The sequence below is a fragment of the Vanessa cardui genome, chromosome 6 (genome assembly GCF_905220365.1).
Source record: "Vanessa cardui chromosome 6, ilVanCard2.1, whole genome shotgun sequence".
NCBI lineage: Eukaryota > Metazoa > Arthropoda > Insecta > Lepidoptera > Nymphalidae > Vanessa > Vanessa cardui.
Genome location: NC_061128.1, coordinates 3,220,097 through 3,247,070, shown reverse-complemented (window position 1 = coordinate 3,247,070; position 26,974 = coordinate 3,220,097). Strand labels below are relative to the sequence as shown.

Genomic DNA, 26,974 nt, shown 5'->3' with positions numbered 1-26,974 from the left:
GTGTCTACCTTACATTTGTTACACTCTAAGTATATATGACCTGTTTCCATTTAATAAAATAATCAAATGTATGTATAATAAACCTGTATAAGTGCCGAGGGAATAAGTTCCAAACCTACTCCTCAAACGGAGAGGAGGCCTTTAGCCCAGCAGTAGGAATTTACAGGCTATTGTTGTTGAAGTGCCGACTGGCCTTACTGTTATATTTTCTGATCGAACTAATGTACTTCGGGACCACCAGGATGCCTATTCTCTTACTACTAATCATTTCCAGACCCAGATATTTTCTGCTATGTATCTGTATATTATTAGACTACCTGTTTTTGTGCGTTTGAATTTAACAATACAGTTATTTTTTAATCTAAGTTACTTCGTATCAGCTATCTGTTAGTGAAAGTCCCACCAAAATTTGTCCAGCCGTTACAGAGATTAGTCAAAATAGAAGAGAAATAGAAAAGCGAAAATAATTATCTTAAATGTAGGTAATGCATTAGTTGTTCTAGGGCTTTTTAAGTTCTTAGATTTTTAAAAAGTTTATTTGCAGTGTACAATAAATTATATTTACACTATAGAATAAAAACATATTTAAAAAAAATACAAATTTTCTGTAAAATTATTTATTAGTTTTGTATTTGGTATTTAATATATATTCCAACAAAAAACAATCAACTTTAACAAATCTTAATACTATTTTTTGCATAAAATGGACAAATGTATTTAATATCAAATCAGATCAAATATACCAAACATTAATACTATTTTACAAAAAAAGTTATTCAACCCAGTAGGTATATTAGGTCTTAAAACAATATCATCTTTTTCGTTTTAAAGCTTTCTTTTCTTTGTTAACTTTATAAGCGGCATTCATTTTCTGTAAATTATCTTTATGAACTTTGTCATGATCAACAATTCTATTTGGATAATCTTCCCCTATTACACAACCTGCAGTTCTTTGGACTGATTTTGGAGCCTTCCAGGGCTCGTAAATAAATTCACTTGGATATTTCTTCAATTCTGGTACATATTTTCTTATATAAAGGCCTTCCTTGTCTGTTTTTTTGCCAAATGCAATTGGACTGTAAACTCTAAAATATTTATAGAAAAATGCAGATGCTGATAACCACATCCAATTACCAGCATTTAAAGACCAATCATAGTCAAGAAGATAATCTTCAAAAACCTTAGCTCCTTCTTCCCATGATATCCATAAATCTCCCCTGGTTAAAAAACAGGCTACCATGTGACGAGCTAAATGGTGAATCCATCCTTCTTGCTTGAGCTGCCTCATAATTGCATCTACAAATGGATAACCAGTTTTTCCTTCTGCCCACGCTCGAAGATGTATCTCATTTTTCCCCCAAGGTATTTGTGTGCACACAGTATTTCCCACCATTTTATCAAAATTTTTTGTACCAGCTCCAGCTACATAATAAAATTCTCTCCACATAAGCTGACCCATAAGTGATACCGGAGGCAGTGTATGCTTCATTCCACTCTCAACTTGCTTTAGCTTGTGATAGAACAGCTTTGCTGATAAACAACCGTGACTCAAGTATGGACTTAGAACTGTTGTACTGGGCTCAATACTATTTGGGGACGAATTTGGTTTCTCAAAACTACAAACCCATTGTTTTTTGGCCATGTATTCATTAAGTCTTCTTAATCCTTCAGTTTCCCCTCCAGGATATTTACATTCTAATAATTCTGAATCATTAATACCTACTTCTTCTAATGAAGGTACATTGTACTCATCCGATTCAAAATCTACTGATTTGCATTCTTCTAAAACATTCTTTGTTATCTCTATTGTATCTTTCACTTGAGTGTCAGCTACTAAGGAAAGAAATTTCTGATAGGTTAATGGGATACTGCCATTATTTTTTTTTATCACACTGTTGAAATCATATACAGTATGTTGCATTCTTTTTACTACAAATATATCATTTTCTTCACATACTTGATCAATGATTTCATCTTGTTTGACTAATTCAGCGTCAATATCTACTTGTTGTGTTAAAAATTTTACATGCCACCTTTCAAAGATTTTTGGTAAACATTCCACCGCTTTACCTCTTATTATAAACAAACGTGAATTAATTTTACGGAGATTTAAATCCAGATCTTGAAGACTTTGTATCAGAAATCGCAGTCTGTTAACGCCAATTTTATTTTTGATCTCAGGGTCGACTACATAGATTGGTTTTAAAATATGTTTACGGTTTTCAGCCTGAAAATAAATTATCAAGAAAATGATAACATTTTATTATGATTATCAAATATAAAAATATAAAAAAATTAATAACCTTTAGGAATGATAAAATACTACTTACTTCATTTATAGCGTTACGCAGAGCCAGATTATCATGAAGTCGAAGATCCAGCCGAAACCAGTGAACTACAGTTGGTAGTTTAGACATTTCGTATTAACACCCTTTCGTACATTCGAAAAATAAGTAGCAACCAGGGCAATAAAGCAAGATATTAAAAACTTAAAAAAAGGTTAAAGTTAAACCTTGAGTATGAACTATGAAATATGAACTATGAGCAACTAATATGTAAACTTGTAAAGTCGAAATTTAAAATTAAAATACCACAGAAAAATACTTCTGAATTACTAAAATAAAGCCTCCTGTACACATTGGTGTTGGAGTGGGCCTAGTTTCATAGATATTAGATTATGTTTTTTATTATGTAGATTAATGATTCTTATTGCGTCTTAAGTTACCCTTGTTTGATAGATATACAGCAAAATGTTCCATGCATTTCATTATATCATCAAGTGTAATTTCTACGTCAATCCTCCATTCTTTGACTTATTAAATTTACAAACAAAGATATTGCCGAATGAACAATATTATATCAACTTTTAAATTCGAAAATGTTGCTAACAATCATTTCACAGTTCCACGCGGCCAGGCAAGATTTATAGAGGAAATATTTTTAATTCATATTAATCGTATAATTAAGGTGCTTATAAATATTGTTATTGATAAATATATTTTTAAGTCTATCACTAATTACGATCCTCTACACTTATAACTTATAAGCCAACTTCAGCCGAGTGTAGTAGAAAGTGTAGTACTAGTTTAACTTATATTGGGGGTTTTTATTTTGATGTATAAATAAATATATTTGTGTAATATTTTATTTGGTGTTAAATTTTATTACGGTACGGTACAGTAGTGTTAGAAAGGATTACAGAAAACATGAACATTCATGTAATTGGAGAACTTAATAATTTTTACAAGTAATTTATCTACATCGGCAGCCTGTTTTAATTCAAATCCTTTACAAAATGTATGTACGTCATACAAAAATTTTCAGTACCGTTTCCATGGAAACCGCTTGGCAACACAAAACGATGTCATGATGTCAATCAATCAAACTTCAAAGGGGTATTAGTTTTTGACCACTTCATAATTTATACAAGATATTTTTAAAAATTTAACGTGATATTTTAAGTTTACACTAATTTATATATGTGTTTTAATAATTAGCAAATTAATCAAGAGATCATAATCATAATTTGCCATAATAGCCATGCGAAATGTAGTTTAGCGTAATGTTCTTTACTATATAAATAAGACGATGCTTGAATATGCCTAAAATAATTGAACTAACTATTGAAATAGAAATCCAAAAAGTAAGTTATTATATGTAATCCTTTCTAATTGTTTAATTTCACTATTGTTCTATAGTCAGATTCCCTGGTCTCGAAAGATTTTTTAACATAGCGTTTTATTATAAAATACCTCATAAACTTTAAAATTATTATACGTATTTCAGGTATCCTGTCCTGGAGTGTGGCTTTGTCAAGATGGCCGCGTATCGCTCACTGTATTTGCCTTGGGCACAAGCTATCACACTTGTTTACTACCTCCAATCTTTCCTCTCTCCTTTAAGGACATATTTTACTTTCGCAAGAGATTTCAAGAGAGCTGTGCTCTTAACAACATTTGCTGTTTGTTGAGTTGGTATATTTCTCGATATTGTTTTAATTAGGTGTTTCTGATTCATTTAATGTTTAATACACATATTTTTCAGAGGGTGAAACAATATACTGTGAACTAGTCCAATGGTGTGATGATTGTTCTGCTGATGACTGTGTTATATTAGCTCAATATCTCGGCGCTCTGAATGATGTGCTTTTCCCACCGAACATGTGTTCAGCAGATGGTGTTGATCTCCTAATGAGGAGGTCAAAGGATTTTCCTGTAAATATCAAAAATATTATGCAAAGAGATTTAAAATATCTGAATTTATTTTGATATTTAATACTGAAGTGAAGCTTCCAAAGAATGTCTAACTAAACTTATAATTCTGCAACACCTTTTAAGTAAAAAAGTTGTTTACATTTCATATTGAAATGTAGACTCAATCTTAACTTTATATTACTGTTACTAATAAATAATATTATGCAAAAGGGCAATGTTAAGTATTAAGACAACACAACTTAACATCTCAGTCCACAATATCTATTCTGATTTCCTCGCCTTTTGAGCAACAGATCACAGACTTATTTGTCCAAAAAAAAATTTTTTTTTTTTGTTATTATTTATAGATATTATGTACTTGTTATGAATTCTATGCCATGACAAATACGAGAGCATAATTATATAATTGTTAATCTGTATCTAATATAATCTTGTTCATGTAGGGTATTCTGTCTCCTAAAATTGAGATTGCAACAAAAGTCCGCATAGATGAAATATGGAATCAACATGACCACATGTACAATAAAAGCAAACCATGTCATTGTAATCCACTACAAGATGTTGAGAAAACTCGACAGAAGCAAGTTTGTCACTCTGCACAATATCACAGGTATTAATAACAATGATAATAAAATACGCTACAGTGATTTTGATTGAGGCGACCAATCTCAACAGAGATTATCCAAATGCTTAGATATTAAGATGACACAAGTATGTGAGTATATAAAAGTGCATTTGCACTCCCTGTTTAATAACTTGGCAATCCAACACATCTGATTTCTTCCAAACTCTGTTCTCTCTTTTCTCAACCCTGCAAATGTAGCCTCATAAACTCAATCCATCCTAAATACAAGAAATGCCCCGGGTATGGCGATCTCCTTTCCCTATGATTCAAACTCGTGTGGCGACCGAGATTTTTTTGCAGCCCTGGATTAAAGCAGAGATGGCCCAGTGGTTAGAACGCGTGCATCTTAACCGATGATTGCGGGTTCAAACCCAGGCAAGCACCGCTGATTCATGTGCTTAATTTGTCTTTATAATTCATCTCGTGCTCAGCGGTGAAGGAAAACATCGTGAGGAAACCTGCATGTGACAAATTTCATAAAAATTCTGCCACATGTGTATTCCACCAACCCGCATTGGAACAGCGTGGTGGAATATGTTCCAAACCTTCTCCTTAAAGGGAGAGGAGGCCTTTAGCCCAGCAGTGGGAATTTACAGGCTGTTGTTAACTTAACCTAATACGTAGAAGGATTTAACCTACCGCTTAATTAAATAGACAATTCTGTTTTCAGAAATAAATGCAATAAGATAAGAATGTCTCGATCCATTTCACGGTCTGATGGATCTCGATCATGTTGTAGTCTAGATCCCAGAGACACGTCATCGTGTCGTTGCCCAAAGTAAGTTGTATACTATAAGTGTTTTTTAGATTATTCTAACATTTACCAGTTTTTTATTAGGAACTGCTTACCGTCACCAATAGAATGGCGAAATAGACTCAGGAGATGGTTTGGATTGCATTGTATTTCAAAATTAGATACCACAGTTCGAAGCTTCTCATTGATTTGGTTCTAACAAAGCTTAGCTTAGTTGAAGGGTGAGTGAGTAAGTGCACAGGCACAAGGGATATAACATTGGTGCATTGGCTGTGTCTTTGTGATGATGTAAATACATCGGTTGGCCTGAATGTCAGTTCTTTTACCGAAACTAAAATAAAATAAAAAAAATACGAAATTAGTTTTTGTGACATAAATGCCACTTAATAAAAAAAATTGATAATCGAGTAAAAACACCGACTTTATTTTTGGGATAGTTGTGGCATCTAATAATGTTGTCTTAAATTTTCGCGATTACACATTGAAATAAAACTAGTTATAACGGATTTGAATCGCGTAGTACGCTGTAAAGTGCTCGAAACGTCGGGATGCCAAAAATAATTAATATATATGGCATCTAAAGTTTCCAGTCGACATTGTACCTTAAAATTTCCTGATCAAATCCTCCAGTCCCGTATCCAAGTCCCGCGTGTCGTTGTCTCCAAACGCACTGCGGCCGTCGCGCCGCGAGTACGCCGTGTACGCGCTCACCACGAGTAAGACTGCCCGGAAAGAAACTGACTCCCAAGACTGTAGCCTGTCTGATGAAAAACGGTGCCATTTCTAACATTTCAGTAAAATTTAATTAGAATTATATTTAATGATATTCTATAGTATCGTATCGTATCAGTTATGTATAGTAAGACACAAATTAGATGTAGCATCGGAAAATGCAATGGAATGAAAATAAAACCGATTACTGTCGATTTACACAACCAATAGAAATGGCTCCCTATCGCGCCATTCGACGCTATTCGTCGGTATAGATTTACGCGTCAGAGAAAGCAAGTGCATGTAAATCGACGCGTAAAATTGACGAATATATTAGGTCATATGATATTACAAGTTATCACATTTGTGCAAAGACCATATTCGCATGAGAAATAAATATTGATAATTTGGGATGGCGTACTTAATTCGGATGTGATCGGTTTTACGAATTTTGCCGATGCGACATCTAAGTTGTGTCGTACTTTACATTTGAGTTAGTGTAACAAGTATATTAGTTGGAGTGTATCAGCCTGTTTTCTTAGATATATATTAGGTATTTATTGGCGATTCAGTCCATTAAATTTGCCGACGTAGTGGGAACAGGTGGTAGATGATATGCGTATTATAAACATTTCGATTTCTTGTTGAAATCAAAACCGAGTCGCAGCGCTCCATGTGTGTCATACGTCATGTTAGTCTTAGAGGATCAATAGTCAATAGATTAAATAAACGCATACTATATACGTAAGTTTGCATATTATTTAACAGTATCAATAAAAACTGCGCTGCACTCCCGCAACGCTATACAACGCACCCGTGTTGACTTTTCGAGCCAATTAGCGCGGGATTTCGCTTTTTTTTTTGTGCGTTGTGTATTGCTGTTGGCCCTACTGGCCTTCACAGCGTCACCTGACTTTCGGGCGAGAACTAATGTCCCCTGCCCTGAGGTTGAGCGCGGGGCTCTAAATTAAAACTAAAGTTCGTCCTCTAAATCGGTGGGGTACGCGGGATTTCGCAATAATCTGCCGATTTTATAAGTAGTTCTTTGCGCTGTGATTGGTCGCGCATCAAAAACGTGCGTTAAGATCAGACTTAGATCTATAGCGTGTCCTGTCGCGTAGGTAGGTTTTGGCTCTTGGGTGAGTGATACGTCACGGGTGCGAAAAATACAGATCATTTTTTGAACGGAATCAACAATTGAAATACATTTACAGAGTCAGTGAACGTGAAATAGGACCCTTAGAACCAACAAACGACGAAAGTCTACAAAAAGTGATACTTGAAAGTCGATTTATTGACCAAGAAAACGCCAAAAGCCACGACACTCCAAGCTACAATAAGCATTACACGAAAGTGACTCCCTGCGTTTGCGAAATTTGCAAGAGATATCATGAACTATTTCACAGCAACACAGTTGATCATCTGTAGAAGAATTTCGCAGTATTTTTAACTCTTCTTTTTTATTCGACAGACTAAAAAAGAGGACCAAGACAGTTATTAGAAATTAAAAATAGAAAGTTTATTTTTTTAAATATAATTTATTAAATTATTTGGTAGCGTATTAATTGTTTAGATGTAAATGTTATTTTTATTGTTACGTTTCAAATCATGTATTACAAATGAGAAATTGTTATATCAATTCATAATAAACTACTGAAGTTTTTGATCAAATAAAACCACTTTACACTGTTACATCTATATTTATTTGATATTTCTCAATCATTCTAAGCAAAGGTAACTTAACAATATTTTCTAATATTATGGCTCCTCGTTCGTAATCTTATTTAAATACTTTTTCTATCAAAAAGTTATACTCATAAATTAATTAATTAATAATTGACTTTATGATTAAACTTAAAACAATCACTGGAATCAATATAAAAAAATAAATGTTACAAAATATAGTATTCATTTTGTGAGCATTATCCAAAGGCAGTGTTTTGAAAAACTATAGTTTTTCTAACTAAAAAACTATGTTACGACGCATCGTAGACTATATTTTAATCAACTGTTAATCATACTTTTCCGCTTAATTGTTATATTCACGATCGCACCGGCAAGAAATTTGGTGCAGAGTTGAAGAAGAATAAAAAATAAGATTAAAATTCTGACTGTATTTGAAATATCTGAATGTCGACAATCTTCCATAATTAACCCTATCATACGTTAAAATATTAGGAAAAAAAAAACACCAAAAATATATGTATACTGAAAAAGATTTCGTAGGTAATTTAAACAGAACCTACACAGTAAAAGAGAATAAATGAAAATTCCATGTTATGATTCATAGTGATAGGCTTAATTATTTCAGTTTCACATATAACCTATTAAACAGGATAATAGAAAGCCTCTTTAAAATAGGCTATAGATTTCCGACAAAACTTCTGATAGAATTATATTATATAAAACTTAGGCCTAAAATTGTGATATATGTCTTAAATCAAGTAGACACCATATTACTTATTGTACATAGATTATTATTTATTATACAACATTATTAATTAAAAAAAATAATCTTAACTTGCTTTTTATTATGGACGGAAGACATTGTAATATTCAGCCTTCTTCATTGAATTATATCTAAAATTTAAATTCCTTGTTAATAATATAATTTTTTGTACATTTATTATAATTATTTTAAAATTAATTATTACCTAATTTTATTGAATTTTTCAAAGTTGAGCTTAAAACATTATTTTAAACACACAACATGCTATACATATTTAAGTATTAAGATTCGATATAAAAGAAGAAATGCAATCAAATGTGACAATGTTACACTTAAACCAAAACCTTATGACAATAATTCAATAATATATAAAATTGATATTGATAATTGATAATAAGGAAAAAATCACTAACACTTGGATAAGTTAGCACCAAAGATGGCGAAAAATACAAATTAAAAAAGCACCGTTTTTTAAGGCGTATTGACGGTTACTTTATGACCTCGTCTAGAGGCTCTCTCCTTGGTTTTGACATATTTCGTACAATCAAAGACAAAAGCAAAAATGGCGACTAGAGCGAAAACTGCGTAGAAAATAGCTAATGCAATCAAAAAACTGTCTTCTGTCCATTCCCAGATATTGTCAGACCTTAGGTATTCAAAATTTGATAAAACTTGTGTACCGTTCGGCGGAGGACATGGAGATTGCACTATGATGTCTAAATGCTGCCTCTGTAATTATACAGAAAGATCATATGTAAATTAATAAAAAAAAATACAATTTTACCCAAGTATTTTAAGTCACAATTTGAATCTTCTTTTTAAAAAACACAAAACTTATTTTAACAAACCTGTTTATTGGTGCATCTTAAATCTTTACTAATACTGCTTCTCAAGGCTATTTCGCTCAACTCCCGTCTCAAAATCTCTGGCAGCGTCCATTTTGAGGGGGACACGTATTCCAACCATTTGACATAGCGTGGTAGATCTTGTTGGTGTAACATGACTCCATTCACAAGAGTTGTGAGGAACAGGCAGAAACCAGACAGGATTGACGCGGTTTTTTCCATCGGTATTAAAAATATAGCCGCTCGACATAGCATTTGTATGCTAATTAGATATAACAGCATATACCCTGAAATCAAACAAATATAGTTATTTCTTTTAACCTTATTATTAAGCAAAATGTAACTCAGCTATAACCATTATTTTTATTATAAGTAATTTTTTTTATTAATTATTTACTTACCTAAATAAATGTAGAAACCGTCGAAAGATCCAAGCGACTGAGCATATAAGCCACTCATAGCATAGCTTGGAACCAGATACGCTAACCACGTCAGTATGGCCGACCAAATCTCCAAAAATTGCTAAAATACAAAATCGTGTCAATAACCGTATTATACAATAATGAAAGAGTGAAAAAATGACGACCTCCGTGGTCGAGTGGTGTGTACACCGGTTTTCATGGGTACGCTACTCTGAGGTCCCGGGTTCGATTCCCGGCCGAGTCGATGTAGATTACCATTAGTTTTCTATGTTGTCTTGGGTCCGGATGTTTGTGGTACCGTCGTTACTTCTGATTTCCATAACACAAGTGCTTCAGCTACTTACATTGGGATCAGAGTAATGTATAGTACGACACAAATGAGATGTAGCATCGAAAAATGCAATGGAATGAAAATAAAACCGATTACTGCCGATTTACACAACCAATAGAAATAGCTCCCTATCGCGCCATTCGACGCTATTCGTCGCTATAGATTCTCGCGTCAGAGAAAGCAAGTGCATGTAAATCGATGTGTCAAATTGACGAATATATTAGGTCATATGATATTACAAGTTATTAGGTTTGTGCAAAGATCATATTCGCATGAGAAATAAATATTGATAATTTGGGATAGCGTACTCAATTCGGATGTGATCGGTTTTACGAATTTTGCCGATGCGACATCTAAGTTGTGTCGTACTATATGTAATGTTGTCTCATATTTATTATATTCATATTTATTTATGTTGTTTATTCCAAGTAATGATATAAGACGTGTCTCACATCGACGAGCACGAAGACGGTGCGCGAGTAGAGGCCGACGGCGACGTCGCGCTCAACGTGCGCGCGCGCCGCGCCCGCCTCGCGCGCGCTCAACCACAGCAGCGCCGGCCACGCGCACACGCACATCACGCTGTAGTGGTAGCCCACGCGGTCGTGTTGGCTCAGCTGGGAAGCGAGCGGTTGGCACGGTATTTAATATGTAAGGGACGACCAATGATTCTTACGACCACATCACAAATTCATTATTAAGACTGAGAGAGATCTTTGCGTGCCGGTTAAAATGTACCTATTTTTTTGTTTACCGAAATTATTCAAAATCAAAATCAAAGTATACATTATTCAAGTGGGCTTTTACAAGCACTTTTGAATCGTCATTTAACAATTAAGTGAAGCTACCACCGGTTCGGAAAGTAGATTCTACCGAGAAGAACCGGCAAGAAACTCAGTAGTTACTCTTTTTCAACATTTAAAAAAATACAGTTAATAATTGTATTAACTAACAGTTAATACAATTATTAAATTAATATATCCTGCCTGGAAGTCAACAGGTATTAATTCCACGCTTTTTTATCATCTACAAAATCTTGTATCGAATAATACGCCTTCTTCACCAATGTATTTTTTATAAACGATTTGAATTTACGAGACGGCAAAGTTATTTATTTAAATATTTATATAATCTAGGCTATAATTAATTTAGAATGACTAATTAATGTATAGTATAGTATAAACTATATTATAAATTATGCACTGTTTTGTTACCTTGGCATCTGTTGAAGGTAGGTCCCAGAATATGGTGCCAGTGATGAGAGACATGACGGCTGCTATTATTATTCGAGTTATAACGTTGGATAGCGTAGTCATTTGCGTATACAGCAAACTTTTTCTGAAATAGGAAAATAAAGTTTAACTTTTTATTTATTAAATTACAGGCAGGTATGTAATAAATAGTTTTGGATAACAACCTATGGTTGTTGAAATGTTTTTGGTAAATATACGTTATTTTTGTATCGTTAATCTCATCCAAATGCTTGTCTTTTTTAATTACTAACTATTTACCTTTTGTCTTAGATTTTCGCGATTATTACACATTGAAATAAAACTAATTTTAAAGGATTTAAATCGCGTATATTGGCGGTAGTTGTAAATAATATTTCTCATGTACTTCAAATAGACAAATCTCACCTCAGTCTACCCATGACCACGAACGCTGTAAAGTGCTCGAAACATCGGGATGATAAAAATAATTAATATACGCGATTTAAATCCGTTAAAATTAGTTTTATTTCAATATTTACATTTTGATAACTGTTACGAAACCTCTAGCATAGACCTTTCAAAAAATTGTACCTTATCAAACATAATGCTATTAAAATATAGACATTTTTAGTATTGTTTAGTCATTCGTAACGGTATTAGTTTTTTACGTGGTACGTGTACTCACTCGACGAGCGCGAAGGCCTGCGACAGCACGTTGGGGCGCGCGGCGGGCGCGGGCAGCGGCACGGGCGGCGGCGGCTCGGGGGCGGACTGCGCGCCCGCGAACACGCCCGCCAGCGCCTCGATGCGCCCCGACGACTCCAACATGGCGGCGGCCGACAGGTCGTCCAGAGTCACTAGATCCACTGCCAATCAATTGTGCTCATCTTTAAATATTGTTTATTGATGACGAAATCTGCGGCGCGGTATAAAGTCTAGTCACTTCCATTTTTATATTTTTTATTTTAAAAGATACGCTTTCGTTTAAAAATTGTTTCGAGATGGCCCAGTGGTGAGAACGCGGGCATCTTAACCGATGATTGCGGGTCCAAACCCAGGCAAGCACCGCTGATTCATGTGCTTAATTTGTCTTTATAATTCATCTCGTGCTAAGCGGTGAAGGAAAACATCGTGGGGAACCTGCATGTGACAAATTTCATAGAAATTCTGCCACATGTGTATTCCACCAACCCGCATTGGAACAGCGTGGTGGAATATGTTCCACACGTTCTCCTCAAAGGGAGAGGAGGCCTTTAGCCTAGCAGTGGGAATTTACAGAATGTTGTTGTTTGCTGTTAAAAATTGTAGCATTGGCTTTAAATGTATTTTCTATTTCTGTATTACTATATTACTATAAGGTAATTACCTACTTAGCTAATGTTTTAAGATATAACAAAAAAAAATAAGTTCTAAACGACAACACATACTTATGATCCATAATAATGATTAATCAAACATCAAAAGATACACTGGAAACTTTAAATGTTATACATACGATAGTAATCAGATGGGTTCTTGAAAGCGGGACATGGGTAATCAATGGAGGCAAAATATGGCAACATGTCTCTTCTATAACCGCTAAACATCGTACGGCCAGCTGAGATTAAAACTACCTGAAATATATAAAAAATAGATTTATTCGGTTCATTCAAATTCAAATTCAAATTCTTTATTTGTAAAATTTTTTAAAACAACAAAAATTTCGCCACTAGGCATACAAATATAAATTGGTACACATTATTACTTTACATTAATTGAAATATAAAAAAATAATTAACTGCTAAAACATAAAAAAAAAACAATAATAATAAAACATTAATTAAAATATGTCAAAATATAATATAATTAGAAATAAGATTAATTAGGAAATTAGATACGAACTTAGGCAAACATCATTAACTAATATCAAAAAATTCAGAGATTTTGTAAAATGTCTTTTCAATGAGGTATACTTTTAATTTACGCTTAAATAGAGGTATTGGTAATGATTTTATGTATTCTGGCAATTTATTATATATCATTACCCATTAACGATGTATGATCTTACGACTTGAAACCACTGGCGGATTTACCAATATGTAGGCTAGAGCCTAGGGCCGTAGGGCGTCAAATTTAGCCAAATATATTTTTTATTACAGAAATAAAAAAAATATAATTATACGTATACACATTACGCCCGTAATCCGTATAATCGTCACTTCATAGCGGCTTGCAAAAATAATCCAGTAACTAACAGCAATATTATCTAGTTCACAATCATTCTAATAATGGGAAAAAGCCGAAGTAATGAGAACGATAGAACAAAAATCATAAACTTTCAATTTCAGAATAAACGTAGTTAATATGTATAATAAATAAAGATTTGCTTTCAAAAGTCAGTTGGGGCGGCAAAAATTGAATAGCCTACTAGTGGCAAATTTGTAATTCCGCCACTGCTGGAAACTTTAGATATATATATACAAAATTATGCATGCATTTAAAATTTTAAACTTACTTTTGTGAGCATAGCGAATATTTCGTAGGTAGGCGGATGTAAGGACATAATTACAACACGGCCTGTGCTCGCCCAGTTCCTCAAGTACTCCACCAAGAAGAATGTGTCGAAGATGTCCATTTCCTTCGTGGGCTGATCGAGAATGAGTATCGCCATATCGAGTAGTAGTTGACAAGCGACATTCAATCGACGGATTTCAGAACGAGTTAGACGAACAACGTTAGTGTCACGTACTTGTTCTAATCCTAACTCTTCTATCAACAGATTTATCTGAAATAATATTTCAGAATACGTTAATTGATTTTTTTTTTAATTCATTCGCGTATCGCGTACTTTCTAGAGATTTCCTTAAATAAAAAACAATTGAGTCAAATAGTTAATTATCACGTCCATTAAAATAACGATTTCTGTTTCTGTATCCTGACTACCCGAGAAATATGAGGCAGATAATGAAGAAAATGTAAATGTTACCCGATCCCTGTCGTCCATCTTCATTTGATTGTGGTTATGTCGGGGACGGCGCAGGGCGGCATGGAAGCGCAGTGTATGCTCCACCGTCATGGCGGCGCACAGCGACGTGTCGCTGCGTACGTACGCCGACACGCGCCGCAGCGTGGACGACGCCACCGCCTGGCCATTCAGGACTATGTCGCCCGATAGCTTCTGTAGTAGGTACAAACTCGTTACATCTGGTGCGAGGGATGCCCACGCGCAGTTAACAATATATTGCTATCAAGCTAATACAGCTTTGAAACAATTTAAGCAGAATCGTAGCGTGCCTTGACGGGGCCCCGTATAAAAAATTGTTTGGGGGCCCTTTGGAAAGATAAAGAGTTCTTACAAAAATAATTGCATAAAATTTAAAGAAATATTTATTAATCATAATTGAATTAATTATATTATATATTATATTATTTTAATAATATGTCTGTCATAATCATAATTATCTGTCTGTCATCTGTCTTTTGTTTACGTGTGCTGGGAGCCCCCGTAGCCGAAATTATGTTATCTCCTTTTATGCTACTCGATAACTCTCAGTAGATACTAAAAATGGATAGATACTTTCCTGTACAGGAAAGAAAAATAATACAAACTAATAATGAAAATTCAGTATCTCGAAATTTACACAGACGTTAATACTTGCCTTTCTAGCGCCTGCTAAAACATCCAGTAAACCAGTCGCTTCCTGCTGCGATGTTGCCAAAACTGCTAAAATTTCCCCTGATTTAACTTCAAAACTTAATCCTGACACGAGTAATGTCGATTTGTTCTCAGGTGACGTTATTTCTAAATTGTTTACCTGTAATGATATAAACAAAATCAATTTATTTATTGTTTTGCATGACCAGATGACATTGTAATCAATTAGAGGTACTTAAAGTATAAATGGATTAAGTAACTAAAACTTTGAGTCATCACATGTGCTACGAAAATAGCATTATGGTTTTGATTCATTCTGGTTTATTAAAGGAAAATAAAATCGTAGTAAACAAAAAACATTATTGATGTTCAAATCTTTGTTCGACTCATACGTACGTAATAATTAGGATAAATGTACGCGGAATGCGTGTAACCGTCTAGATGGTCTCCAGGTCGTAAGGTAGAATGCTTTCGTGACTGTGCTAGTGACATGTGACTTCCAGCTTTTGACATTCGTCCGCCGAGGTGAGAGGATGGCATGAGGTAGCTAAAAACATAATATATATTTTACACTCATTTTATTATGTCTTGACTTCGTATCTGTAGAATCAATAATCTTACATGTAAAGGAGGGGCTAGAGATTACTCACAATTTGATTGTATATACTATATTAACGAAAAAGTATAGTATGTGTATGTATATAATTCCTATGAAATGTGTGCAATTCCTTAAATAAATATTTAATTTGTAATATGTTTTTTTTTTCAGGTAATATTAAAAAAATTCCTTTATCATAAAAGATTTCGAAACTCTTTCGGCGATACTTTATGTGACCCAACTACACGCCCTTGGTTTCTTAAAAAACTAGTTTTATTAGTCTAGACCAAATTCGGCGTTTTTAGTTTTTATATATTTCCTAGTATGACGTCGCAATTGCATAGAATTCCTAGGAAATAAATACTAAATAAACTGGAACTGTTTGGTTTTGTGAGACTGTATAATTATTGTAAACATATCTTCAATATGCGGAAATATTTGTTTGTGCGGAAATATTGGTCTAGGAATTGTAAAGAATTTCTTGGTTTCAAAAATGTCCGGTAAGATGTATACAATTAAGGCCTATTCATGGGTTTGTATTTATTTAATAAAAACTAAACAAAATATATTTGATTTACTCAAGAAGGTATTTGTATTATAATTTTGTAAATAAATTGTAAGGAAATAATTAACTATAATTGAAGCTGATCATCCGTAGTAAAATTATGTAAACGAGTCGGCAACACCGGTGACAGTTGAGTAATTTTTAATGTCATCGGAATTTCATCAATTGAGTTGCGTTATGCAACGTCAGAAGTTAATGATCTTTATTATACAGCCTATTGTTATAAAAGAAATAAAAAAAAAACCAAACCTGAAAACTTGATTTACATATTCCATGCCATTTGCAAATTGAAATATTATGAATTAAAACACTTTTTTATCGACACTGTATTTAAAATACAACACTATTTTACGCAATTGCTTAATTTTACTTTCGATGTACCAATTGTAACGCCAATGATAATCAAAACACCATTTTTAACAATTGCATAATGAATGCCGTAGATTATTTAAGATCTTCTCCAATTATTCCAGGTCAATTCAATGACAAAGTTGTATATTTGTCTTTTCTCCTTCTGGATTGAATAGGATGATGAAATAAGTAATGTTTACCTTTGGTGATCGTTGTCTGGTACAAAATCTGCAACACTGTTCCGTCTATTTGTATATGATCGGGTGGGTTTGGAATCGATGCCTAACAAGTTCGCTTCACTAATTGACTTATGCCTGGAGTTGGTCCAGTGGGACTCCCCGCGTATACCAGCCTGTTGCATTGCGACCAAAGGAACGCCAGTGGCGTGCTGAAACAAATATGCATAATTCTCGTTAACTTTTAGTACAATTTTTTCACTTAACAAAATAATTCTATCTTATTCTAAAGGTGTATTGAGTTTACCTGATAAGAAGTGTGAAGATTTTGCATTCTGAAGTCAGGGTCAGAACGATATTTACGACTATATTTATAATTTGTTGAAGTTTCGTTGTCCGAACTATCGTAGCCAGACGATGTTTCACGTACACCTCGAGTCTGTCTTTGTATCCTGAAATTTTTTAATTTAATATTAATGTTCCGTCAACATCGATACTATACAAATAATGTCATCGTAAAAAATACCTTGGAACAGATTTCATGCCACTTCCAATAGATGTTTTCGGTTTCGGAGTTCCAGATCGTTGAGAACCATTGTGATTAGGCGGAAACACACGAGGCAACCCGAATTTAAGGTATGTGTACATATTGGAACCAAGAGCTGATCTGCAAAAATTCAATTTCTTATTATTTTTGGATATTACTTGATAAAAGCAAAATCGTTAGCAGACCTTATCGGCCATGTATTGATTTCCAAGTCATCCTCGGCACGCAATGCATCTTGTGGTATAACTTTTATTATTTTTTTTTAGGTAATCCAAATTTGTTTTTTTTTAGGTAGGTAACCCATGAATAAAGTCCACATATAATGTAGATTAATATTTAAAAGTAATATAAAATATGCAATTACTACTTGTCATGATTTCATTAAAACTTTATAAAACCTTATTTTGAAAAGTTAACGTTTTATAATATAGGAAGTTATAAATTATAATTAATATTATTTGATTTTAAAATACTTACTTGGGTCCATATCTAGGGTGAGAAAGGATAGATTGAACTGTTGTATCACGAAGCTGGAAATTTCCATATGGCAGAGGACTTTTGTCAGTGCTACCGAGCGCACTGTCAGTGAAATCAGAATTAAGATTTTGCCTGAAAGTAAATAATTAAAAGAATAACAAATATTCTTGATAATATGGTTACATACACAATAGCAAAAACAACTTCAGAATATTCGGTCTTATTGAGAAAGTAATCGAATGTAAGGTAGCCGTAAAAATTTGGGCGGTTTCAATTACAAATATCCATCTACCTACCCATTATAAAGAAAAGACTTATCTTTAGGACCAAATAAAATAGGTATTTTCTGAGTGTTTTTGTTTATTATGAGTTAATAAGTATTTTTTTTATTTTGTCGTTTATGTTATAAGCTATTTTACAATGAATTAAAACTTAAAAATATTTTTAAAAACTAGCTTTTTTTTAAATGTACTCAAAAGAAAACAAACTTTTACACTAAATTTTTTTCTGTTAAGTTATAAAGTTATTTCAAATTTGAACTTTTAACACAATTTATATTATATAAAAATTCACTGCAAGTTAAATTAAAACTTGTAATATATATTGTCTAAAGAATTATATATGGTACCTGTAAATAGACCAGGCGTGTAGATCTTCAGAGTGCATTCCCCGCGGATCATGCATCATGGGGTTAGAGGGCACAGAGTAGCGCCGCTCACCTCCCAAGCCTAGCGCAGACTGCGACATTTCCTGTCACTAAATTAAATAAAACCATTACAAGTGTGAACATAGATGTAGAATTGAAGCAATTTTTGATTGGTAGATCGACTTTTATATGCAATCTTATTTTTATGTTATTGGTAACGAAATGTTTTAACCTTTAAAAATACATAGGTAATAATAATAAGAAACAGACAGCATATTTAGATTTATTATTAATAACTAAACTTCAATTAATAGGCGTGGGTGATTCAATTAAGATAATGGTTATTTTATAACATGCGGAAATATTTGTTAATTGATACGATTTTTGATTAAAATAACTTATTGTTAAGTAAGGTTGATTGGTTATTTTTCTTGCAATATTTTTCTTGTTGCTTCTAAACGAGGCAATTAAAAGTATGGAAATATGAATTACATCCTGTTTTTTTTTATTGCGTCATATAATCAAAAATGTTTTTTATGACATATGTTTGCGGGTTCGCCCGGCAAATGAGTCACCAAATGGTGAATATACGATGGTGTATATTCGTAACCATTGGCTCCGTAAGAAGTATTACCTAATCATTCCATTGTGCCTGTAGTTACACTGGCTCACTCACCCTTCAAACCGAAACGCAAAAACAACACTACTAAGTATACTTGTTTCGGGGTAAAATATCATCAAGACAACTTTGAGTATTTTTGCTATTCCGCGTAGAGATTAGCAAGGTATTTGGCACTTTCTTTAATTCACTCAACTATTAACCATTTTTTATACAATGTGGTTGGTACCGTTAATTTGTAACTCTTCAGCATATCAGTGATATAACAAAGAAATAAATACCAAAAAGTAGATTAGGTACTTAATCCTGGAAGCGACCAGAAGAAAGACACTAGAAGGTATAGATTTTTTTTTATTAACATATATTAAAAACGTCGGTGTTGATTATTTATGTTCCCAATTTTGAAAATACGTTCTCTAACATATCGAGCCATGACCGCCAAATTATCGTAAGCGACACTTTTGTCGAAAAATCGTTTTTTATTGATACTAATATTTTAAACCGTAACGGACCGATCCCTGTTGATAATTTCCTCAGAAAAAAAACCGTTACAAAGTTATAGCAAATGCTAAAATTATCGTGAATACATACGTTTTTAAAGTCTTAACGTAAGCGACAATAGGCATTTTTATCTTATTTGACTAATGACCGATTTTTTTTAGCGCAAGCGACCCTACTTATTATCGCAACCGACATTAGTCTTTGATCGTAAGGCGCTTACAATAAAGAAACCTGTCGTGACATATTTATTTCCGCGAAAGTTATTAGGATGCAACTAACAGCGTTCCAAAGGGAACGATGTTATTTTTTAGGATTTTTAGGATTATTAGGATGAAACTAATAATCAAGGGAACTAAAAATCCTTTGTGGTTAAAAAAATAGTTTCACTCATAATAACAAATAATCAAAAACAAAATCAAAATAAACTTTGTTCAAGTGGGCTTTTACAAGCACTTTTGAATAGTAAAATTAACGTTTTAAATAGTGTTTTTATTGTGTAGTATTTGAATTAATTGAGTAATAAGTGTACTGCAAATAAGAAGCTCAAACATTTATCAAATAAAAAAGCAATGTCGACTTTAGCAGCTAAGGTATGTATTGTATTTTAATTTTTTTAAATAAAATGCAAGAAAAATGTAAAATGCGTACAATTTATTGCCTGTACTACTGTTCTCCCATTTTAATTGTTGGTGTGTTAGATTAGTATTGGTTAAAAAAATAATTAAGTTAGGCCATCCACGTTGATACGCGAATGGTCTCTATTTTACCTAAGTTTAATTAAAGAAACAAAGAGTGGATGACAGAAAATTCCTTAACGATCTCTTAAAGACGGGTTCTTAATAGGTTAGTGATCACACTTTTTTACTACAACTTTGTCCGTCCGTTTATATGTTTTACATCATGCAATTCTTTTTAAGATATCTCTTATTTGTTATAGCTAATATCACCACTCCCCGCAGAATAAAATACAGCAAGATGCAGAGGCTTTAGTTCTTGATCCATTCTTGCTAACAGGCAGCAACAACGATATTAATATAGACCCTACACTAACTGTGATGACATCACGGTCTGATACCATTTTAAATTCTGAGCAAAATTCCAATCCACGTATAACAATAACTCTAAATAAACTTGTTGATTATAGTGATTCTGACACTGAAAATTCTTATACTTCAATGGATTTAGATAATCTAAATGAAATTGCACAAGTAGATATAACAAATTATGATCAAACTAATTTAGGGGATCCTGATTGCATTGATCAAATCAAATCAAAATAAACTTTATTCAAGTAGGCTTTTACAAGCACTTTTGAATCGTCATTTTACAATTAAGTGAAGCTACCAGCGGTTCGGAAAGTAGATTCTTCCGACAAGAACCGGCAAGAAAATCAGTAGTTACTCTATTTTAAAATTTAAAAAATACAAAGTCATGTTTGTCAAATACAATTAGTCAAATACAATTATTTAAATTTTATATCCTGCTTGGAAGTCAACAGGTATTAACTCCACGCTTTTTTATCATCTACAAAATCTTGTATCGAATAATATGCTTTTTCTAACAATGTATTTCTTACAAACGATTTGAATTTACGAAACGGCAAAGTTAAAAATGTCTGCGGAATTTTATTATAGTAACGGATACCTTGCCCCAAGAAGGATTTATTGACTTTGCGGGGTCGGAAGCTTGGCGTTATAAGCTTATCCTTACTCCTAGTGCACATACAATGATTATCACTGAAAGTGATCAATGTTATTGTGAATATACATAATATTGTTGTAAATATACTGTGACGCAACAGTGAGTATTCCTACTTTGTTAAAAACATCCCGAAGAGAGACTCTTATTAATACAGCCTAGCACCAGTTCATTTTTGACCAAGAAGAACTAAACGGGAAGTCTTTGGATATCTACGACAATAATGCCTGCATTGATGGTGAATACTCATGGAAGCCCGCCTCATCGTCCAGTGATTCGGATGGACATGAGTCACCTCAAGAGACGAGTGTTGGTCAAAGAGGATACAGGAAAATAAAACCTTTACCGGAACGTCTTTTATCAAAAAAAAAAATCGCAAAGCTGCTGTATCGAAATCTGTTCAACCTCATCCTTGTATGAATAAAAGATGTGGTAACTCATGTTCAAATAAATTTACTGAAGATGATCAGGCTAATATCCTTGAAAACTATTGTGGATTAGGTTGTGACAAAAGACACAAAGAATTCCTACTGTCATGTGCTAAAGAGAGATCGATTGGCAGAAAAAGAGCAAAAAAAGAGCTAGTAGTAATGTTCGTAGAATATCATACGATTATTTTAAAAACTATAATGGACAGCCTATTAAAATATGCCAACATTTTTTGCTTAAGACCCTAAACTTATCTCAAATGTCTTTAAGATACGCTATCGAAAATGCCAATAATTTTCTGAATACCGCTTGGGAAAGCAAAAAAGCTCTTCATACTCATAATAAATCTGGTGAAGTAGAAGTCGCACAGTTAAAATCGTTCATTGAGATGTTGCCTTCTGTTCCATCCCGCTGTTGTCGCAATAAGAGCACAAAAGTATAATTACCTCAAGAATTTCAAAACATATCGTAAAGAAAAGAATCTAGAATGATGATTCCATCAAGAATATTTAAGTATGCGGCATAATGAAACCATACGTGATGCTTTAGCTGAAACGGACGAAGTATGATGCAAATAATGAGAATTATAATACTTTACTTAATGTTATATAAGTACGTTGTTATATTATGTATAATCTGCTTGATCTCATTATTCCAAATGATTAACATAAATATATTTTTAATGATACAAAATTTATTTTGTTTAAAAGTTATGATGGAACAGTACGTGGTGTTAAAGCGGACGAAGTAGATTCGTACCACAAGAAATACTTTATTTTATTTTATATACGTTGATTGATCTCATTATTTTAAATGTTTGATATGAATAAATATATTTTCAATTATATATGTTATTATTTCATTTAAAAACCTTTTAAAATGCTTATTTATTTACAGTTATAGTAACTTGGATATGGGGATGTAAGGGGGCGCAAACTACACCTTGGTGCCCCAAGCCAACCTCACCTGCCCGTGGTGCATCCTGCCGACCAGCAAACGAGGCTCTGGCGACCGACTGATGGCGGTATAACCATCAACATAATAGGCGTAGCTAAATACCACAGGCCGGTGACGGGCAGCAGCGTCACCGGTGCGAGAAGCTACGCCCTGCGATCGCCAACCCGCCTGCCCAGCGTGGCGATTATGGGCACAACCTCCACATACAGCACACACGCAAGCCACGGCCCCCAGTTCCCGGCAGCCCCGCTATTCCTCGTCATGGTGGCGACGATGGTAACGGCGGGACGGGGGGTGCTAAGAATCACCGGGCTACGGGAGGCCACCACAACCGACTGACCCTTGCGTCGTACAACGGACGCACGCTACGGCTTGACTCGCATCTAGCGCAACTTGAGGTAGAACTTGGGAAAATTAGGTGGCACATATTAGGGCTATGTGAAGTCCGTAGAGAGGGAGAGGACACCGTAACCCTCGAATCAGGCCACCTAATGTACTTCCGAGAGGGTGACCAACAATCCCAAGGTGGCGTTGGGTTTCTGGTAAATAAGTCCCTAGTTGACAACGTGGTGGAAATCTCCAGTGTGTCGAACAGGGTAGCGTACCTCATTATAAAGCTCACCGAGAGGTACAGCCTCAAGGTGGTGCAAGCGTACGCACCGACCTCGACACACTCGGACGATGAAGTGGAAGAATTATTCGATGACATATCGAGGGCCCTCCACTTCACCACGAAAACCCACTACAACGTTGTCATGGGGGACTTCAACGCTAAAGTGGGAGTACAGAACTGCAGCGAATCGGTAGTAGGACCCCATGGACTTGGAAGCAGGAATCATAGGGGGCAAATGCTTGTCAACTTCCTCGAACGGGAGGGGCTCTTCTTGATGAACTCCTTCTTCAAGAAGCAGCCGCAAAGGAAGTGGACGTGGCAAAGCCCCGACACTATGACGAAAAACGAGATCGACTTCATAATGACGGACAAGAGGCATATATTCAGAGACGTCTCAGTGATTAACAGGTTCAATACCGGTAGTGATCACCGACTCCTCCGAGGCTCTCTGAATATCAATTTTAAGGCCGAGCGCGCCCGTCTGATGAAGTCCACGCTCCGACCAAAGCTGCTCCAAACCATTGCGGGATCTGAAACATTCCAGTCAATCCTGGAGAACCGATTCGCTGCCGTGGAAACCACAACGGACGTAAACCAGAACCTCGAAAATGTAGTTCGAATTCTCAGGGAAGAAGGCACGAGATATTGTGGCATGCAGCGTAAGGGCAGGAAGTCGAACCTTTCGGAAGAGACTTTGGGGCTCATGAAGAAACGACGTGAAAACCCACCTGTCACTTCGTCAGAGAAACGGCAATTAAACCAAGAGATCAGCAGGCGCGTACGACACGACCTCCGGTGCTCCAATACTCTTGCAATAAAAAGAGCTATTGAGCAGAATCGGGGGTCTAAGGTGTTCGTACAATCTCTTGGAAGGAGCCACCTGACGAAGTTGACCACAGCAAGTGGAGAAGTCGTTTCTTCTAAGCCGGCAGTACTTTCGGAAGTAGAGGACTTCTACGGCCGGTTATACGCATCGCATGCATCTCGACCTGATCCCGAAAATGAGGATCCTAGAGCTACATTAACACGCCATTTCTCCGAAGACCTGCCTGAAGTCAGTATTGGCGAAATCGAGACTGCTCTTGGACAGCTTAAAAATGGAAAAGCCCCTGGAGAGGACGGCGTTACCACAGAGCTATTAAAAGCGGGAGGTAAACCGGTACTTAGGGAACTTCAGACGCTTTTTAACTCTGTCCTCTTCGAAGGGAGAACTCCGGAGGCGTGGAGTAGGAGTGTGGTCGTCCTGTTCTTCAAAAAGGGAGACAAAACCCTGCTGAAGAACTATCGTCCCATATCCCTACTGAGCCATGTCTATAAGCTGTTTTCAAGAGTGATCACGAACCGTCTTGCGCGAAGATTCGACGAATTCCAACCCCCGGAGCAGGCCGGGTTTCGGACCGGATACGGCACCATAGACCACATCCATACAGTGCGGCAGATTATACAGAAGTCCCATGAGTATAATCGGCCCCTGTGTCTTGCATTCGTGGACTATGAGAAGGCCTTTGACTCGGTTGAAATCTGGGCTGTTCTGGAGTCCCTGCAGCGTTGCCAAGTTGATTGGCGATACATCCAAGTGATGAGATGTCTCTACGAAGCTGCCACCATGTCCGTCCGAGTACAAAATCAGCAAACAAATCCCATACCATTGTATCGAGGAGTGAGACAAGGGGACGTTATTTCCCCCAAATTGTTCACTAATGCAATGGAGGATATGTTCAAGACGCTGAACTGGAAAGGACGTGGCATTAACATCAATGGCGAATACATCTCTCACTTGAGATTCGCAGACGACATCGTCATCGTGGCAGAAACGCTGCAGGACCTACAACAAATGCTGAACGAGCTGGCTGATTCTTCTATGCGTATCGGCCTACGGATGAACTTGGATAAAACCAAGGTCATGTTCAATGAACATGTTCTACCGGAACCGACTACGATACACGGTACCGTTCTCGAAGTTGTTCAAAAATATGTCTACCTCGGGCAGACTCTGCGATTAGGTAGAAACAACCTTGAGGACGAGGTGAATAGAAGAATTCAGCTGGGTTGGGCAGCGTTTGGGAAGTTACGTCGAATCCTAACATCGTCGATCCCACAGTGCCTTAAGACGAAAGTCTTCAATCAGTGCGTCCTACCCGTCATGACATACGGAGCCGAAACGTGGACACTCACGACAAGGCTGGTCCACCAACTTAAAGTCGCTCAGCGTGCTATGGAAAGGGCTATGCTCGGCGTTTCTTTGAGGGATCGCATCAGAAATGAGGTTATCCGTCAAAGAACCAAAGTCATCGACATAGCCCACCGGATTAGTAAGCTGAAGTGGCAGTGGGCTGGTCATATTTGTCGTAGAACCGACAACCGTTGGGGAAAACGTGTTCTAGAGTGGAGACCGCGTCTCGGCAAACGTAGTGTAGGACGTCCTCAGGCACGGTGGAGTGACGATATACGCAAGGCGGCAGGCAGGAGCTGGATGCGAGTAGCCGGAGAAAGACCACAGTGGCGTGCACTGGGAGAGGCCTATGTCCAACAGTGGACAAAAATAGGCTGTTGATGATGATGATGGATATAGTCATTTTAATAGACATTTTTATCGTAAACGCCAAAATCACTATCGATTATGACAGCAAAAATAATGTAAACGCCATAAATGGCATAAATACTTATAATTTTTGTTTTATTATTAATTATATATTTAAATGTTTAAAAAATATTAAAGTATGCGAAATTTTTATTTCCTAGCACGCTTCTGTATAAAAATATTAAAAAAAAATCGTCTCCTGTAAAATTTGGTTTTTGTCGGTTGCGCTAAAATGGCGGTAAAGGCTCGATATTTTCCTTTTATTTATAAAAATATATTAGTTTTAATATATTTTTATAAATAAAAGGAAAAAACTTGAAATATAAAGCGACTTTCCAGAATGTATAGTCATGCTGTAGGTACGACATCCTTTTTTATTGTTCTGTTCTTTATGAATCACGTTTATTAAGAAAATGTTTTAGCATAAAAATCCATTTACCTGTGTCATGGTGAATACATCAGACTGTATTCAGTGTATTCAAGTCTCCACATTGTTATTTCCAATGACTTGACATCTGCAAAAAAAAAGTTCTTTGATTTCTTCGAATATAGAAAGTCTTATCTACACCTTAACAATTAAACATAGTACTATTCATTATATATGTATTTAAGTCCTACGATTAATTATTTAAGGGCAATTCGTAAATATGACCTTTCGTTGTTAATTCAAAATGAACCTAATCTGTGTCATATTCACAATTAAATGACATTGAGTATATCCCATTCAACAAAAGCTGTCTGGACGGATGTAACGTCATAGAAACACTGACTGAATGTTGTATTTTTAACAAGCTGTGCCCGCGACTTCGTGCGCTTTGAATTATACTGTAATTTTATACATAATTCTAAAATCAAAGTAACCTAAATTGTTCCTAATTATGTCAGCTATAGATAGCTATAATAATAAAGATAAATAATAAGGAACAATTAGTGAAAGTAACGGCAAAATCCGAAACAAACATCTGGAACAAACAGATAAACAAACAAAAATAAATGTACCGTGTATACATATGGATTTAG

General features: G+C 35.2%; 3 protein-coding genes across 4 annotated transcripts in view; 1 reads left to right on the top strand and 2 right to left on the bottom strand.

Moving 5' to 3' along the window:
* Positions 1-638: 638 nt before the first annotated feature.
* LOC124530571 (cryptochrome-1) lies at positions 639-2,524 on the bottom strand. The gene is made up of 2 exons (XM_047104791.1): positions 2,331-2,524; positions 639-2,227 (listed from the first exon to the last, which is right to left on the bottom strand). Exons 1-2 carry the CDS (start codon positions 2,415-2,417, stop codon positions 812-814), a joined length of 1,503 nt encoding a protein of 500 aa, XP_046960747.1. The 5' UTR covers positions 2,418-2,524; the 3' UTR covers positions 639-811.
* Positions 2,525-3,373: 849 nt separating this feature from the next.
* LOC124530222 (spermatogenesis-associated protein 6) lies at positions 3,374-7,995 on the top strand. 2 transcript variants are annotated; one of them, XM_047104270.1, is made up of 7 exons: positions 3,374-3,643; positions 3,787-3,970; positions 4,045-4,214; positions 4,658-4,824; positions 5,510-5,617; positions 6,224-6,345; positions 7,521-7,995. In XM_047104270.1, the coding sequence occupies exons 1-7, from the start codon at positions 3,599-3,601 to the stop codon at positions 7,730-7,732; spliced, it is 1,008 nt and encodes a 335-aa protein (XP_046960226.1). In that variant the 5' UTR covers positions 3,374-3,598; the 3' UTR covers positions 7,733-7,995. The 2 variants fall into 2 exon arrangements, with proteins under 2 accessions (XP_046960226.1, XP_046960225.1); XM_047104269.1 differs by lacking the exon at positions 6,224-6,345 and having other exon boundaries at positions 7,519-7,995.
* LOC124530221 (ATP-binding cassette sub-family G member 8) overlaps positions 7,989-26,974 on the bottom strand; it is a 55,603-nt gene continuing 36,617 nt past the window's right edge. Inside the window, exons 2-18 of the mRNA XM_047104268.1 lie at positions 26,394-26,469; positions 18,539-18,666; positions 17,911-18,042; positions 17,413-17,553; positions 17,194-17,338; positions 16,911-17,098; positions 15,593-15,743; positions 15,201-15,356; positions 14,528-14,719; positions 14,057-14,326; positions 13,058-13,175; positions 12,248-12,428; positions 11,566-11,689; positions 10,804-10,968; positions 10,000-10,120; positions 9,602-9,885; positions 7,989-9,482 (exon numbers count right to left, since the gene is read on the bottom strand). Coding sequence (XP_046960224.1) covers positions 9,225-9,482; positions 9,602-9,885; positions 10,000-10,120; positions 10,804-10,968; positions 11,566-11,689; positions 12,248-12,428; positions 13,058-13,175; positions 14,057-14,326; positions 14,528-14,719; positions 15,201-15,356; positions 15,593-15,743; positions 16,911-17,098; positions 17,194-17,338; positions 17,413-17,553; positions 17,911-18,042; positions 18,539-18,657 — 2,745 coding nt within the window. The 5' untranslated portion in view covers positions 18,658-18,666; positions 26,394-26,469 and the 3' untranslated portion in view covers positions 7,989-9,224. The remainder of the gene's footprint in view (positions 9,483-9,601; positions 9,886-9,999; positions 10,121-10,803; positions 10,969-11,565; positions 11,690-12,247; positions 12,429-13,057; positions 13,176-14,056; positions 14,327-14,527; positions 14,720-15,200; positions 15,357-15,592; positions 15,744-16,910; positions 17,099-17,193; positions 17,339-17,412; positions 17,554-17,910; positions 18,043-18,538; positions 18,667-26,393; positions 26,470-26,974) is intronic.

What these genes read in the sequence shown, in the direction of transcription:
- LOC124530571 (XM_047104791.1), bottom strand. Translation starts at nt 2,417, where the DNA reads ATGTCTAAACTACCAACTGTAGTTCACTGGTTTCGGCTGGATCTTCGA. An exon ending in TGCGTAACGCTATAAATGAA is followed by an intron (nt 2,228 to 2,330) that starts GTAAGTAGTATT and finishes ATTTATTTTCAG; the next exon opens with GCTGAAAACCGTAAACATAT.
- LOC124530222 (XM_047104270.1), top strand. Translation starts at nt 3,599, where the DNA reads ATGCCTAAAATAATTGAACTAACTATTGAAATAGAAATCCAAAAA. An exon ending in TTGAAATAGAAATCCAAAAA is followed by an intron (nt 3,644 to 3,786) that starts GTAAGTTATTAT and finishes TACGTATTTCAG; the next exon opens with GTATCCTGTCCTGGAGTGTG. An exon ending in AGAAACTGACTCCCAAGACT is followed by an intron (nt 6,346 to 7,520) that starts GTAGCCTGTCTG and finishes ACATTTACAGAG; the next exon opens with TCAGTGAACGTGAAATAGGA.